At 41.7% G+C, this 15,734-nt stretch overlaps 1 protein-coding gene across 1 annotated transcript; it reads right to left on the bottom strand.

The window, feature by feature from the left end:
• Nucleotides 1-3,092: 3,092 nt before the first annotated feature.
• On the bottom strand, nt 3,093-14,898 carry Zfp617 (zinc finger protein 617). Its single transcript, NM_133358.3, has 4 exons — nt 14,751-14,898; nt 9,395-9,521; nt 8,525-8,585; nt 3,093-5,704 (listed from the first exon to the last, which is right to left on the bottom strand). Exons 1-4 carry the CDS (start codon nt 14,751-14,753, stop codon nt 4,216-4,218), a joined length of 1,680 nt encoding a protein of 559 aa, NP_579936.2. The 5' UTR covers nt 14,754-14,898; the 3' UTR covers nt 3,093-4,215.
• Nucleotides 14,899-15,734: the final 836 nt, after the last annotated feature.

The following is a 15,734-nucleotide window of genomic DNA, read 5'->3' as shown; positions in this document are numbered from 1 at the left end:
TGCTTTCATAGACAATATTCTCTTTTTTTCCCTCCAATTTTTATTAGGTATTTACTTCATTTATATTTCAATTGTTATCCCGAAAGCCCCCTATACCCTACCCCCACCCTGCTCCCCTACCCACCCACTCCCACTTCTTGGCCCTGGTGTTTCCCCTGTACTGGAGCATATCCAGTTTGCAAGACCAAGGGGCCTCTCTTCCCAATGATGGCAAACTAGGCCATCTTCTGCTAAAATTGCAGCTAGAGACACGAGCTTTGGGGGTACTGGTTAGTTCATATTGTTGTTCTACCTATAGGGTTGCAGGCCCCTTCAGGTCCTTAGGTACTTTCTCTAGCTCCTCCATTGGGGGCCCTGTGTTCCATCCAATAGCTGACTGTGAGCATCCACTTCTGTGTTTGCCAGGCACTGGCTTAGCCTCACAAGAGACAGCTATATCAGGGTCCCTTCAGCAAAAATCTTGCTGGCGTATGCAATAGTGCCTGCGTTTGGTGGCTGATTATGGGATGGACCCTTGGGTGGGGCAGTGTCTGGATGGTCCATCCTTTTGTCTCAGCTCCAAACTTTGTCCTTGTAACTCCTTCCATGGGTGTTTTGTTCCCAATTCTAAGAAGGGGCAAATTGTCCACACTTTGCTCTTCCTTCTTCTTGAGTTCCATGTGTTTTGCAAGTTGTATCTTGGGTATTCTAAGTTTCTGGGCTAAAATCCACTTATCAGTGAGTGCATATCATTTGAGTTTGTAATTGGGTTACCTCACTCAGGATGATACCCTCCAGATCCATCCATTTGTTTAGGAATTTCATAAATTTATTGTTTTTAATAGCTGAGTAGTACTCCATTGTGTAAATGTACCACATTTTCTGTATCCATTCCTCTGTTGAGGGACATCTGGGTTCTTTCCAGCTTCTGGCTATTATAAATAAGGCTGCTATGAACATAGTGAAGCATATGTTCTTATTACCAGTTGGAACATCTGGATATATGCCCAGGAGAAGTATTGCTGGATCCTCCGGTAGTGCTATGTCCAGTTTTCTGAGGAACCACCAGACTGAATGATTCTGTTCTTTTGGCTGTCTTCTTTTAGGTTTGTTGAAGGATTACTTTCTTGCTTTTTCTAGGGTGTAGTTTCCATCCTTGTATTGATGTTTTCCCATTATTATCCTATGAAGGGCTGGATTCGTGGAAAGATATTGTGTGAATTTGGTTTTGTCATGAATACTTTGGTTTCACCCATCTATGGTAATTGGGAGTTTTGCTGGGTATAGTAACCTGGGCTGGCATTTGTGTTCTCTTAGTGACTGTATAACATCTGTCCAGGATCTTCTGGCTTTCATAGTCTCTGGTGAGAAGTCTGGAGTAATTCTAATAGGCCTGCCTTTATATGTTACTTGACCTATTTCCCTTACTGCTTTTAATAGTCTGCCTTTATTTAGTATATTTGTTGTTCTGATTATTTTGTGTCGGGAGGAATTTCTTTTCTGGTCCAGTCTATTTGGAGTTCTGTAGGCTTCTTGTATATTCATGGGCATCTTTCTTTAGGATTGGGAAGTTTTCTTCTATAATTTTGTTGAAGATATTTTCTTGCCCTTTAAGTTGAAAATCTATTCTCATCTACTCCTATTATCTGTAGGTTTGGTCTTCTCATTGTGTCCTGGATTTCCTGGATGTTTTGAGTTAGGATCTTTTTTGCATTTTCTTTGATTGTTGTGTCGACAATATCCTTTTTATACAGACATTTCAAGATTATTTAAAAGTACTTTTTAATCCTCTACACATATGCTTGTATGGTGCATGCAGCTGTCCACAGAAACCAGCAGAAGGTGATGTATCCCACTATAGAAGGCTGTGTGCCCTAATATGGGTACAAGGACCTCAACTTGGATACTCTGTGAGCACTATGCACTCTTACCATTGAGCCATTTCTCCAGTCCCCAAAGTTAAAATCGAAATGATGAATGGATAGAACCTAACTTTACTATTTTCTCAGATTTAAACCTTTGACTGTAGTGAGAATTCTGGAAATTTGGTTTCTTTTCTTTTTAAATCATGTTTAAGAATGTTTTTGTTTTAATCCCAGGTGTGCTTTTAAAAAACAAGAATATTATAGAATATTTTCATTATAATCCAGGTGTGGGGATATTGGGCTACTCCACAGCAGGTATGATTTGCCTTGTGTTCTAACAGAGGCATAGTTTGGCCAAGTGTAGCTAGTTTCTGTGATTGTGTGAATTTGGAACTCTAAATTTTTTCAGAGTATATAAATGCCAGAGCCCTAACAGGTGGGGTTGGTGGTTATTAAGGGGGTTGGTTGTGGCTTGTTCATAGTTGTGCTCAAACAAGAATTAATGCCTTTCCTTTATCCTTTCTCTTCTATCTAGTGATGGGAGAGGGGTAAAGGGTGGGAAAAAGAACTCACAAAGTAGCAAAGATTGGCTACAAACAAAAAGAAATTAGATTCAGGGCTCTCTCTCTCCTATCCTTTCTATCCAGTGATAGGGGCAAAACTGGGGTTGGGGGAAGAGAAAGAATAAAGGGTGGAAAAAAGAATCCACAAAGGTCAGCTACATTTGTCCTAAATGATAAGACTGCACCGGGAGGCTGTTACCTGATTTCCTCAAGGCAGATAAGGAGAACTAGAGGCTCTTGGTTTTAATAGTACTCAAGAACATTTGTGTGTGTGTGGACAATCATGATAGACTCTTCTACTGTGCTATGTTGTCATCCCTCTAAGTATTTCTTCCATGAAAAAGAATATTGTGGCAGTATGAATAAAAATGGTACCCATAAGCTTACATAAAGACTTGGCTCCCAGTTAGTGAAGTAGCTTGGTAAGGATTAGAGGTGTGTCACTGGAGTTGGGCTTAGGATTTCAACAGTCCTTGACATTTTCAGGTGAACTTTAAGCCAATGCCTCTTCCTGCTGCCTGTGGATCCCAATGTAGAACTCTCAGCTATATTTCCAGCACCATGTCTTCCTGCATGTCACCATATTTCAACCATGTACCTCATGGTGATAATGGACTAAACCTCTGAACCTGTAACCAAACCCCAATTAAATCATGGTGTCTCTTCACAGCAATAGAACACTAACCAAGAGAAAAATCAAACTTTATTAAAACAATTTTCTAGGAGGTAGAAAGAATACAAGTCAGATGGGGGTAGTGTGAAATGCAGTCTTTTGTTCACTATATGGCTATTATATCCATGACTTTGTAGTATTTGTGATTACCTACATTTGGTTAAGACAGCCAAAATTCTAGCATTAATGGGGTAGATGATCTTGAACCTTCACCCCTTACTGAGGAGTTATTGACAGTTGACAGCTTCTGAGGAAGTAGCTATGCTCATGTACACATGAGCAGCAGTAACTGGATTTAATGGGCTGGAGAAAATGGAATAATATGCTCATAACTCATTGTATATACGATTGAAATTATTAAGAATAAAGAAAAATAACACACAAAAATTTCTTTTATCAGGTAGACAACACAGCCCAGAACTCAAAACTCTTGATCTTTAGTTTTACACTTCCCAAGTACTGGAATTATAGGTATATGCCATCGCACACAGGAAAACAGAAAACTGCTGTGTTTTTCATACTCAATCTTCCGATTCCATGTGCATTGTTGCATGTGGGCCGTCTGAAGAGCCTATTCTTAGTGTATCATTTTTATTCAAGGGTTTTCTCTCCATACTGTTATCTTTTTTTTTTTTTTTTTTTAAGACAGGGTTTCTCTGTATAGTCCTGGCTGTCCTGGAACTCACTTTGTGGACCAGGCTGGCCTCGAACTCAGAAATCCGCCTGCCTCTGCCTCCCAAGTGCTGGGATTAAAGGCGTGCGCCACCACGCCCGGCTTCCATACTGTTATCTTGCATTTGCAAATGGATCGAAAATACTTCTTCATGCTATGGATTACACATTTTCATGAATTTTAGACGGTCAAGTGATAATGAAGGGTTTCCACATTTTATATTTAGGATTTCTCTCCAGTGTAAGTTTTTCCATGTTTGTTAAAGAAGCGGAATAAATGAACATTTTTCTGTATTATATCCAGAAGTTTTTCTCCAGTGTGAATCCTTCCATGGTATTAAAAAGAACTAAGGTCAATGAAAGCATCCCATAATGGATACAAACCTTGGGTTTCTTTCCAGTGTCAGCTATGTCATGTATTTGAAAAGAATCAGAGCAACTAAGTTTCCCCATATTTATTACACTAACAGAGTCTGTTTTCTCTATGAGTCTTTTCATGTTTCTGAACGCTACTGTAACAACCAAAGGTTTTCCCACAACACTTACAAATATAGGGTTTCTCTTCTGAATGAACTACATCATGCCTTCGAAGAGAACTGGACAAAGTGAAGGCTTTCCCACATTGCTTGCATACATAAGGTTTCTCTCCACTGTGAGTTCCTTCATGTATGTGAAGGGAAGTGGAACGAGCAAAGGCTTTCCCACACTCCTTACACACATAAGGTTTTTCTCCTGTGTGAATTCTTTTATGTATCTGAAGGTAATTAGAATGAGTAAAGGCTTTCCCACAAAGCTTACATGAGTAGGGTTTCTCTCCAGTATGAGTTATTTTATGTATTTGCAGGTGGCTAGAACGAGTGAAGGCTTTCCCACACTGCTTACATACGTAAGGTTTCTCTCCAGTGTGACTTCTTTGATGTATGTGAAGGTAACTGGATTGAGCAAAGGCTTTCCCACACTGCTTACATACATAGGGTTTTTCTCCTGTATGACTTCTTTTATGTATTTGCAGGTGGCTAGAACGAGCAAAGGCTTTCCCACATTGCTTACAGATGTAGGGTTTCTCTCCTGTGTGAGTTCTTTTATGTATTCGAAGGTAGCTAGATTGAGTGAATGCTTTCCCACAATGCTTACACACATAGGGTTTCTCTCCTGTGTGACTTCTTTCATGTGCTCGAAGGGTACTGTAGGAAGTATAGGCTTTCCCACAATGCTTACACACATAGGGTTTCTCTCCTGTGTGACTTCTTTCATGTGCTCGAAGGGTATTGTAGGTAGTATAGGCTTTCCCACAATGCTTACACACATAGGGTTTCTCTCCTGTGTGACTTCTTTCATGTGCTCGAAGGGTACTGTAGGAAGTATAGGCTTTCCCACAATGCTTACACACATAGGGTTTCTCTCCTGTGTGACTTCTTTCATGTGCTCGAAGGGTACTGTAGGAAGTATAGGCTTTCCCACAGTGCTTACACACATAGGGTTTCTCTCCAGTGTGATTTCTCTCATGGGCTTGAACATTACTCTGTCTCTTAAAAGATTTCCCACATTGTTTACACGCATGGTTTCTTTCTCTATTATGGATCCTTTTATGATTTTGAAGAGAACTGAGATACTTAAAGGCTTTGTCACACTGTTTACAGGCATAGGGTTTCTCTTGTGTGTAAATTTGTTCATGCTTCAGAAAGCTCTGGGGAGAACCAAAAGCCACTCCACTGTCTTTACATTTACATGGCTTCTCTCCGTGTTCTTTATACTCATGTGTTTTGCATCTAGTCTGACCTCTGAGGGACACATTTAGAGATGAATGACCAGTGATATCTTCTCCATACACATGGCTTTCACAGGGCTTTTCTCCAGTTTTCTGGCTCACCACAGGATCTGGAATCTCACTGAAGATTTCTTCCCATTGACTATCTTCTTCATACTCACAAAGCTTCTCTACCACTTGGTATCTGTAACAAAAATGTAGAACATACAAAATGATTTTACACTTATTTAAAGGTAGAAAACTTACTTTCTTACATTATCAGGAAAAGTGTAAGCTTTACATTCTAAATAAACGGTACAAAATGGAGTGAAGACTCAATAAGACAGCTTAAATACCACTAGTCAAAGCAGTGGTAATCATGTGGGGTTTCTCAGTATTTTCCCCAAAGTTAACTATTTTGCAAACATTGAAAAAAATCTATGTTACAGCCAGACAGTGATAGTGCATGCCTTTAATCCCAGTAGGGGCAGGGGCAGGGGCAGGGGCAGGGGCAGGCACATTTCTAAGTTCAATTCTAAGTGAGATTCAAAGTTCCTTGCTTGGGCCTTCCTTCTTGTGTAGCTTCCTTGTGTTTCTGGTGCCTGTATTTTATGGCTAACATCCACTTATAAGTGAGTACATACTATGCATGTCCTTTTGGGACTGGGTTACCTCACTCAGGGCAGAGGTAGGTGGATTTCTAAGGCCAGCCTAGTCTACAGTGAGTTCTAGGACAGCCAGGGCTACACAGAGAAACTCTGTCTCAAACAAAACAAAACAAAAACTACCACTACCACCAAACAAACAAACAACCTTGTACAAGTTGTACAAATACTTTGGAAATCAATTTGGTAGTTTCTCAGAAAACTGGGAATAGTTCTACCTCAAGACCCAGCTATAGCACTCCTAGGCATACACCTAAGAGATGCTCCAACATCCCACAAAGACACTTGCTTAACTATGTTCAGAGCAGCTTTATTTCTAACAGCCAGAAACTGGAAACAACCTAGATGTCCCTCACCTCAAGCACAGATAAAGAAAATGTAGTACATCTGCATAATGAAATACTATTAAAAACAGCTATTAAAAACAAAGACATCGGGGCTGGTGAGATGGCTCAGCGGGTAAGAGCACTGACTGCTCTTCCAAAGGTCCTGAGTTCAAATCCCAGTAACCACATGGTGGCTCACAACCATCCATAATGAGATCTGACGCCCTCTTCTGGAATGTCTGAAGACATCTACACTGTACTTACATATATTTATATAAATAAATCTTTAAAAACAAAACAAAAAAACCCAAAACCAAAAAAAAAAAAAAACCCAAAAAACAAAGACATCATGAATTTTGCAGGCAAATGGATAGAACTTGAGACTATCATCCCGAGTGAGGTAACCCGGTCCCAAAAGGACATGCATGGTATATACTCACTTATAAGTGGATATCAGCCATAAAAATCAGATACACAGACCCAAAGAAGCTAAACAAGAAGGAAGGTCCAAGTGAAAAAGCTTGAATCTCACTTAGAAGGGGGAAAAAATAGTCATAAGAGGCATACAGAAGGAGGAAACTGGGAGGAAGCAGCATGGGGAGGGGAATGGGGGTTTCAGGATCATGGGTGGGGAAGGACAGGCTTAGATGGCCATGAAAGTGAATGGAAATCTGCAACTGACTGGGGTGAGGAGGTAGGGTGCATCTCCATGATGAGACAGAGGCCTGGGATAAGGGAAGCACCCAAGAATCAATGGTGGTGAATTTAGCTATGACTCACTACATTAGGGATATGGAACCTGAAGAGGCCACATCTACATTCTGTAGCCAGGCAGGAATTCCAGGGGAGTGATAGAGACACCAACCCACACACATTTCAACTCAAAATTTATCCTGTCTACAAGAAATGTAGACACTGGGGGATGGAGCAGAGACTGATGGAATGGCCAACCAATAACCAGCCCAACTTGAAACCAATCCCATAGGCAAGCACCAATCCCTGACATTATTAATGATACTCTGTTATGCTTGCAGACAGGAGCAAATTGTCCTCTGAGAGGCTCCACCCAGCAGTTGACTCAGGCAGATATAGACACTTACAGCCAAGCAGTGGATAAAGTTTGGAGACTCTTATGAAAGAATAGGAGGAAAGATTGCATAGCCCTGAAGGGGATAGGAACTCCACAGGTAGACCAACAGACCTAACCTGGACCTTTGGGCCTTTCAGAAACTGAACCACCAATCAAAAACCATATACGGATTAGACCTGGGCTCTCTGTACATATGTAGCAGATGTGTAGCTTGGTCTTCTTGTGGGTTCTGAACAACTGGAATGGGGGCTATCCCAAAAGCTGTTGTCTGTGGGATATGTTCTTTTAGTTGGGCTGCCTTGTCTGGCCTCAATGGGAAAGGAAACACCTAGACTCACAGAAACTTGAGGTGCCAGAGTGTAGGGATACTGGGGGGTGGGGATGGAGGTGAAACCTGATTAGAGAAAGGGAGAAGGGAATGGGGGAAGGATTGTGAGAGGGGGTGACTAGAAGGGGTCAGTGAGCAGATATAAAATGATTAAGTAAAAAAAAAAAATTAATTAAAAAAACCAACCCCCCACCCAAAAAATTCCAAAAAGGAAAAAAAGGGAAAAAAGAAAGAAAATCTGTTAGCTTAAGCATTCCTCATCCAAAACACAAAGAACAAATATGTTAAGAGTTTAAAGTCTTAGAACATATATGAGGTGAAACCTAAATGCAAACATACCTTGCATCCAAAAATCTCTTTAATAATTTTGGGTATGAAACGAAGTTTGTATAACATTAAAACATTAGAAAGTATCATTTGTGGTATCATGTTTATACGTAAATTCATATTTAAAATTCTGAATTACAGATGTTCAGTCAGTAGGTATATTTAAAGATATTTAGAAAGTAAATCACTTTGAAGATTGGCTTACTTTGTTTTGTTTGTTTGTTTGAAATATTTTTTGCAATTCCAAGTTTCCTGAGAAGTATTACTTTTTCTTGTGAGTGCAAATTACCTTAGATTTCCCCCAGGATTTTTGTATGCATTTTCAGTGTTCTGTTCTCCCAATTTCTGTCCTAAAAGTAGACCCAGAAAACCCATTATGAATTATTATGCAAAATATGACTCAAGTTCCTGTTACACTGTGACCATACCAAGTTGATTCATCTAAATACTCCATTTTCATACCCTAAGTCATAGAACAGCATTGATGGGCAGTAGACACTGTTCTCTGAATGAGGAAAGTGGAAATTTCTGGTTTCTTTGGAGACTCAGGATATAATGATGTTTTGCTGGAGCAAACAGGTGAAAGGATGTTTTGCTGAAGGGGACACAGGTGAAAGGATGTTTTGCTATAGCAAACACATGAAAGGACACGTGATGTTTAGAAGGAATATAAATATGACACCACAAACAGTGGGAGGTAGAACACTGGTTCCCTTTGCTCCTCCTCGCTAGTCTTCACTGCCGATATGCATGCATTTGCTTACCTTACACTGTGTTGCTGATCTTTGCTTATAGTGACTTCATAGAGGTAAAACTCATCAAAGAACCTGTGAGGTTCACGCAGCTTCTTGTCTCTCCTGTGGACTTGGGCTGACTGGTGAGCCTCACAATTTCTTCTGGATTGAACTGCCCTCACTGATTCATGTGTGGTGTCTGCCAAGTGTTTGATGTTTGGGAGTGGACTAGACTGAGAACAGTGAAGATTGGAATTGCCTCCTCCCCCCCCCCCAAATATCTCTAAACAGATCCACTTTCTCCCCCATATCCTAATAACTTTTCTTTTCTACTGTCTCTGGTGGGTGGTAGGCTAGAGGGGAAGTTGAACCTTTTATTAAGGTAAGCTGTGAAAAATATATGCCTACAATTTTATCTCCCATACCTATATCATGCAGGTTCCTGATGGTTTCTCTCATCACCGCTCTGTAAAGATTTTCCTGTGAAGGATTCAGCAAAGTCCACTCCTCCAGGGTGAAGTTCACAGCCACATCCTCAAAAGTCACTGACTCCTAAAACAAACCACATATGTTTTCAGGAGCAAGGTGAAACTGGCAGCATTCAGGACCCATACTCAATTCATAGGAAATGCTCATGATGCTGGGAATGCCTGACATTTATTTTGTGAGTTGATTGTTAAGTTATTCTCCCTTATCAAACAACTTTTTTGGTGCTAGACTTGAATACTGTATTGAAGAACTAACAGAACAATGAATGACATCTGGTGACTTGTGATAAGTTGCTGAGTCACCCCTAAGTTTTCATTGCATGTACCATCTCTTTCACTTGTGTCTAGATGACAGGCCTCATCACTTTAACTGCCAAGAGGAGCTTGTTTTGCCAAAACACTTCTTGTATTTGCTTTACTAGCATCTGCTCTGAATGTTAGTACTAGTTTTAGATGCTCAGTAAAGACAGTCTTCCAATCTCCCTGGGACATGTCTTTAATGAGTTTCTTCTATAGATACATCTTTACACCCGTTGAAACAACATGTTCCCTGAAAAATATACATTTTCTGTGATTACACTAAAAAGCAACATTTGGAAGTATGAACAATATCCAAAAGTTCAAAATAAATGATACATAAAATTAAAGAAAGTGTTCTATAGCACAATAGAGTAATTATCATTAAAATGCATATTTTAAAACATAGCAGAGAAGAATTTCTAAGAAGACTTTCTAACACAGTGGATGCTGAGTTATACAGCACACATACACGAAGCAGACTGATGAGAGAACAGTTACTGCTGAATGCTGGCAGACCTCAACAAAACTTTTTATGTAGGTCAACAACAAACTGATATCTAATTGGATACTGTATTACATTCATCTATGTTTCATGTTTAGTAACCAACTCACTGTATAATTAAGTGAAAACAATAAAACTCTAAGCTTTGAAAAGTCAGTCAAGTCTTTAGGACACAACAGAGAATTTTTTTATAATAAAAAACAAGTTGTGATACTAAATGTCTTTAATCCCAGAAGGTGGGAGGCAGAGGCAGGCTGACTATGTGAGTTCAAAGTCATGGTCTACATAGGGAATTTCAAACTAGTCAAAGCTTTGTAGTGATCTCTCTCCTGGAAAGAGCAAGCCAGTGAGGTGAGGGTAGGGAATGTAGGGAAGGTAGGGAAGGTAGGGAAGGTAGGGAAGGTAGGGAAGGTAGGGAAGGAAGGAAGGAAGGAAGGAAGGAAGGAAGGAAGGAAGGAAGGAAGGAAGGAAGGAAGGAAGGAAGGAAGGAAGGAAGGAGAGCAGGGGGTGTGTAAGATGGCAACAAAGCTGGATGGAGCTGGCCTGTGGCTTTAGGAGCTGCCTCTGGCCTGACTGCAGTTCTGGCCGGCTAGTGTAATCTCTCCCAGATATAATTTCCACACTTAAGAGAGGAAAGGCCATGATGTATCCTTGGTGGATTATGCTAGATTTGGCAGTCATGAAGTCTACATGGGTCAAGAAAACTGTGGCCAGGGCTGGAGCGATGACTCAGAGGTTAAGAGCACGTGCTGCTCATCCAGAGGTCCTAAGTACAACTCCCAGGAACTACATGGATATTCAGAACTATCTATTATGAGATCTGTTGCCCTCTTCTGGCATGCAGGATATGTGTGTGTGTGTGTGTGTGTGTGTGTGTGTGTGTGTGTGTGTGTGTGTGTATGGCCAATTCTGTTCAGCAGGAAGTAAATCTTTGTGACTTAGAAGCTTCTCAGGTTACTGCACAGGAAGCTCTTTTGGGGTTAGTGAACCCTGTGACATCAGGAACAGCAATGATGAGATGGGAAGAAACGTCTACAGAAAAGAAAAAACAAATGCAAGAGATACAAAGAGGACTTGGGGTAGAGCTAGAGAAGAATATCCATGGGTATCTGGCTATTGTTAGCCTCTTATATTCATCATGTCCCTTTAAGATACTAGTTATTTTAAGAGTCCAGATCCCACAGCCTAAAGACATCAGGCCACCCTCATCTAGCTTTCCCCCAGGACAGTGTTAAGAAGCTGTTTTGTTGTCATTAAGCCCTCACCTTACCTACTCTCTATCCCTCCTTCTCTCTTTCTCTCCCTTCTCCCCTCTCTCCACGTGGCCATGGCTGGCCTCTCTATTTTCTCCTTTCTACAATATGGCTGTCCTGGAACTCACTCTGTAGACCAGGCTGGCCTCAAACTCAAGAGATCCACCTGCCTCTGCCTCCCAAGTGCTGGGATTAAAGGCGTGCGCCACCACTGCCCGGTGTGGTACACAGCCTCTAATTTATAGCCCCAATCATTACCTGGACATTCCGTATTGTTAGTAGGCTATCTTAAATTGAATCACATGGTGTAGGGATTACTGCTACACCAACAGGATAGAAAAGCCATAGTTTCCTTTATTAAGGGTTTTCTCTGAAGGCTCTCTTTTCTGACCCCCACTCCCATCATAATGTACTTGTTCCTTTCTAATACTCTGCCCAATGAAGGCCCAATCCTAGTCTGAGGTCCTTTATCCTTTATAGAACTCACTCCTAGAGGGTAAATATGTGATATTTCCCACCTGCTGCTTCCCTTTCTGTATTGAACACTGTCGACTATGTGAATTTTTCCTTGATTTGTAGGAATGCTTGGAATGTCACTTGAAGTGCTGAAGGTACTACATGTGGGATGCTTCTCTTCCATAGTACCTGTGACCAGAATCAATGCATGAATTTCAGTGTTTCCAGGTGTGTGGGGTCCAATATCTGTACCATATTGGAATCTCCAAGAATCCAGTCATCCTAGAAGGCACCCAGCATGCTAAAAAATTCCAAATGTTTGTCTGGGCAGATGGCTTAGCAGTTAAGTGCTTGTCAGTTTAGATCTCTGAGACCCAGTAAATGATGGGTAGGTACAATGGCCTGCTTGTAATTACAGCCTAGGAAGTTGGAGACACAAGGTCTCTAAAGCAAGCAAGCTACCTAGCACCACTATCCATTTCAGTGAGCCCTTACTTAAAGACCCGCTTTAATGAAGAGGGTGTAAAAGTGGGCTTTCTCAAGCAAGCATATATTTACATATGTGAAAAATAGAAAAAGAAAAGAAAAAGTGAGTTTGACTCCAAATGTTTACTTTTCTGGTACAAAAAAAAAAATTACTAGAAGGGACCAATGTGGGAGTTCAGTAAATTAAAGAGCAAGTATATGGACAATCACACCAAACCAGAGCAGGACTGTTGCCTACTTCAGATTACCACCTTCACTCTATCTTCCCCGTTGTCATATGAATGACTTTTATTCTGTTTATTACTGAGGTATGGACAAGCAGTAGCATCAAGACAGATTGTTGTATCAACATTCCCCTGTCCTGGGTAGTCACAGCCCACACAGAGGACAGCTATATAAGTCATCCTGCACTCAGCTCCCAGTGTTCAACCCTTATTCTCTCTTTTCAGAAGCAACCTTACTATGTAGTCTTGGCCTGGAACGCTACATAGACAGGGCAAGTCTGCAAATGACAGAGATCTGCCTGTTTCTGCCTGCAGAGCTGGGACTAAAAAAGCATATGCCACCACAATGGGCAGGTTTTCAACTCTTTCAACTGGAAGCATCCAGGATCTTCAATTTCCCTGAGAACATAACTGTTTCCTATCCCTCAGGGAAGTTCTTATTCTAGTGTGTTTGTAAGGGGAGCTTGGTTTTATACCTGACTAGTTATGCACATCTGGTTTGGGTTCCTGTAGTGCCTATGAAAAGAGGGAGGGAGGGAGCGAGCCCTATGATTTATACAATTTTAATGTAAAATTCTTTATTTGAAAGGAGGAAAGAAGTAATTAAATGTCTTGACAAATTGAAAAATATCAATTAATGGGGTGCAAAGACAATAAAATAGAAGGAAAATATCTGCAATACAAGAATCGAGAAAGATGAGTGTGCTCAGTATAAACTAAACCATCACATCAGTAAAGATGGAAAAATTACTAAAACATTTAAACCACATGTAAAGAAAGACATAGCCACTTGATAATTAATAGTCAAATAAATACTAAGTGGATCCCACTATATACCATGAGGACAAAGTTCAGTCAATTAAATAATATTAAGTGCTGATCACAGAAAAGTTACTCAGGAATAAAATTTGATATAGAGTTGAGACTGTAGCTCAGTTGGTATACGGTAGATACTTGTCTAGAATGCATGAGGCCCTGGGTTTAAATTTCAGAGCTGCAAAACCAGGAGCTAGTGATGTGCTCATAGAATCCCAGCACTTGGAAGGTAGTCATAAGACTATCAGAAACTCAAAGTCAAGCTTGGCTGTAAACTAAGTTTATCAACAGCCTAGGATATGTAAGATCTAGTCTCAAACAAAACAAAAACAAACAAACAACAAAGCAAAACAACAAAAAAAATCCAAAACAAAGAAACCGATACGTTTGCAATTCACTATGATTTGAACTTGACCACGACTTAAAGTCCAGTCGTTTCCAAAAAAACTTTTATTACTGGAAAAAGGAGCAGAGGTAAGAGCAGTATTTAACCCAAGAGTAAAAGATAAACTTGAAAACCCTCAAGTACCATACTCACAGAGATGACGAAAATTGAAAAGTTCTTCCTCCGACCTTAAGTCAGAAGGGATAAAGATAGTCTCGTCATACTCTATAAAGGGATAATCTACCAAGAGGATATTACAATCCTAAATGCGGGAGCCGCATGTACCCATGGAAAAGAACTGTGACTGTCCCCTGAGAAGTTCCCTCACATCTCGGTATGTCTCAGTTTTCCCAGGTTCACTTCCATTAATCTCTGCGCTTAAGATCTATATTAGACATGTTTCTCGGGCCTGGAGAGATAACTCGGTGTGTAAGAGTGCTCGCTGAGCAAGGGTGAGAACCCGAGTTCAAATAAAAAACACCCAAGTAAATGCCAGGCATGGGGACAGAGCCCGGAGGATCGCTGGAGCTTGCTAGCAGGCAGCCTAGCCACAGGTTCAGTAAGAAACCCTGTCTCACAGGAATAAGGCGGGCCGTGACAAAGCAGGACACCGGGTGACCTCCCCTGGCCTCCGTGCATGGCGGGGCGTAAATTCTCACTCGCAAGAATTGTCTCCTAAACTTCCAGCTCGGCTCCACATCATCCAGCCTCGGAATCCCGCTTTCGACTGACTTTCCCTAAGGGGAAAAGCAGCTTTTCTGGAGCCGCAGGCGACAGTGCGCAGCCGCCCTTCGTCCCCCGGCGCAGCACCGGGATCCCGCCGCCCGGGACCAAGGGCGCCGCGCACAGCCCCGCCACTCGCCTGGCTCACCATGTCTGTGCCCAGGCCTGCCGCGGCTCCACAGAGGCTCCGGAACAGGCACTCACACGGCCGCGGAGGCTCAGCAACTTGGACTTCCTCAGCTGAGAGCTGTGAGGAGGGAAGCGCCAGCAAGAAAGATGGCGGGTGAGGAACTTCCGCTCCTCCCGCCGGCGCTGCTGATTGGCCAGCTCACACACTGGTGTCTGTACCGGGAGTTTCCGGCGGACCTCCCGACCTTTCCTAGGGTATGGCGTCATACAGCCAAGGACGCTAAACCGTCCGGGACTCCCACAGTTGGTTACTGAGAACCGCCCGGAAGGGAGATGGCGGACAAGGCGCTGCCTCTCGGCACCCTACCTGCCGCTCCTTTGGCCCTTATTGCTGGGCCCACAGATCCAGTCTCCGAAGCCTAAGTGACAGAATAAATTTATTCTCCCTCTTACTGACACAACCACTCCCTCTCCTGTCAACAACACTAATGAGATTCATTGGGACACACAAAGACATAAAAGATGAAAGAATTCGAGAGGGACAAGAGCAGGTAAAGGTCTGTGTGTGTATGAATATAAACAAGATACATGAATGAAAATGTTATATTGAAACTTTTCGTGTAATTAATACACGCTAATGACAACATTAAAAAAACTGTACTTTCCAGCAATTAAAAAAAAGCTTCAGCAGCTCTTCCACAAAGGACATTCTTTTTAGAAATGAGGTTTATTATAAAGTGCCTCAAGCCATGCTCAGCCCTGTAGGTGGAAGTGACATTAGACAGAAACAGTACAATTTATGCAGCTCTAAAAATAGGGCCTTAAGCCGGGTGTGGTGGTGCACACCTTTAGTCCCAGAACTCGGGGGGGGGGGGCAGAGGCAGGCGGATTTCTAAGTTCGAGGCCAGCCTGGTCTACAAAGTGAGTTCCAGGACAGCCAGGGCTATACAGAGAAACCCCGTCTCGAAAAAACCAACAACAACAACAACAACAAAAAACCAAC

Source organism: Mus musculus, chromosome 8 (assembly GCF_000001635.26).
Source record: "Mus musculus strain C57BL/6J chromosome 8, GRCm38.p6 C57BL/6J".
NCBI classification, from domain to species: Eukaryota; Metazoa; Chordata; class Mammalia; order Rodentia; family Muridae; genus Mus; species Mus musculus.
Note: the sequence above shows the minus strand (reverse complement) of the source record. Positions and strands in the feature narration are given on the sequence as shown.

What these genes read in the sequence shown, in the direction of transcription:
- Zfp617 (NM_133358.3), bottom strand. An exon ending in CAGGAACCTGCATGATATAG is followed by an intron (nt 8,586 to 9,394) that starts GTATGGGAGATA and finishes GTCTACTTTTAG; the next exon opens with GACAGAAATTGGGAGAACAG. An exon ending in AATCCTGGGGGAAATCTAAG is followed by an intron (nt 5,705 to 8,524) that starts GTAATTTGCACT and finishes TTTTTGTTACAG; the next exon opens with ATACCAAGTGGTAGAGAAGC.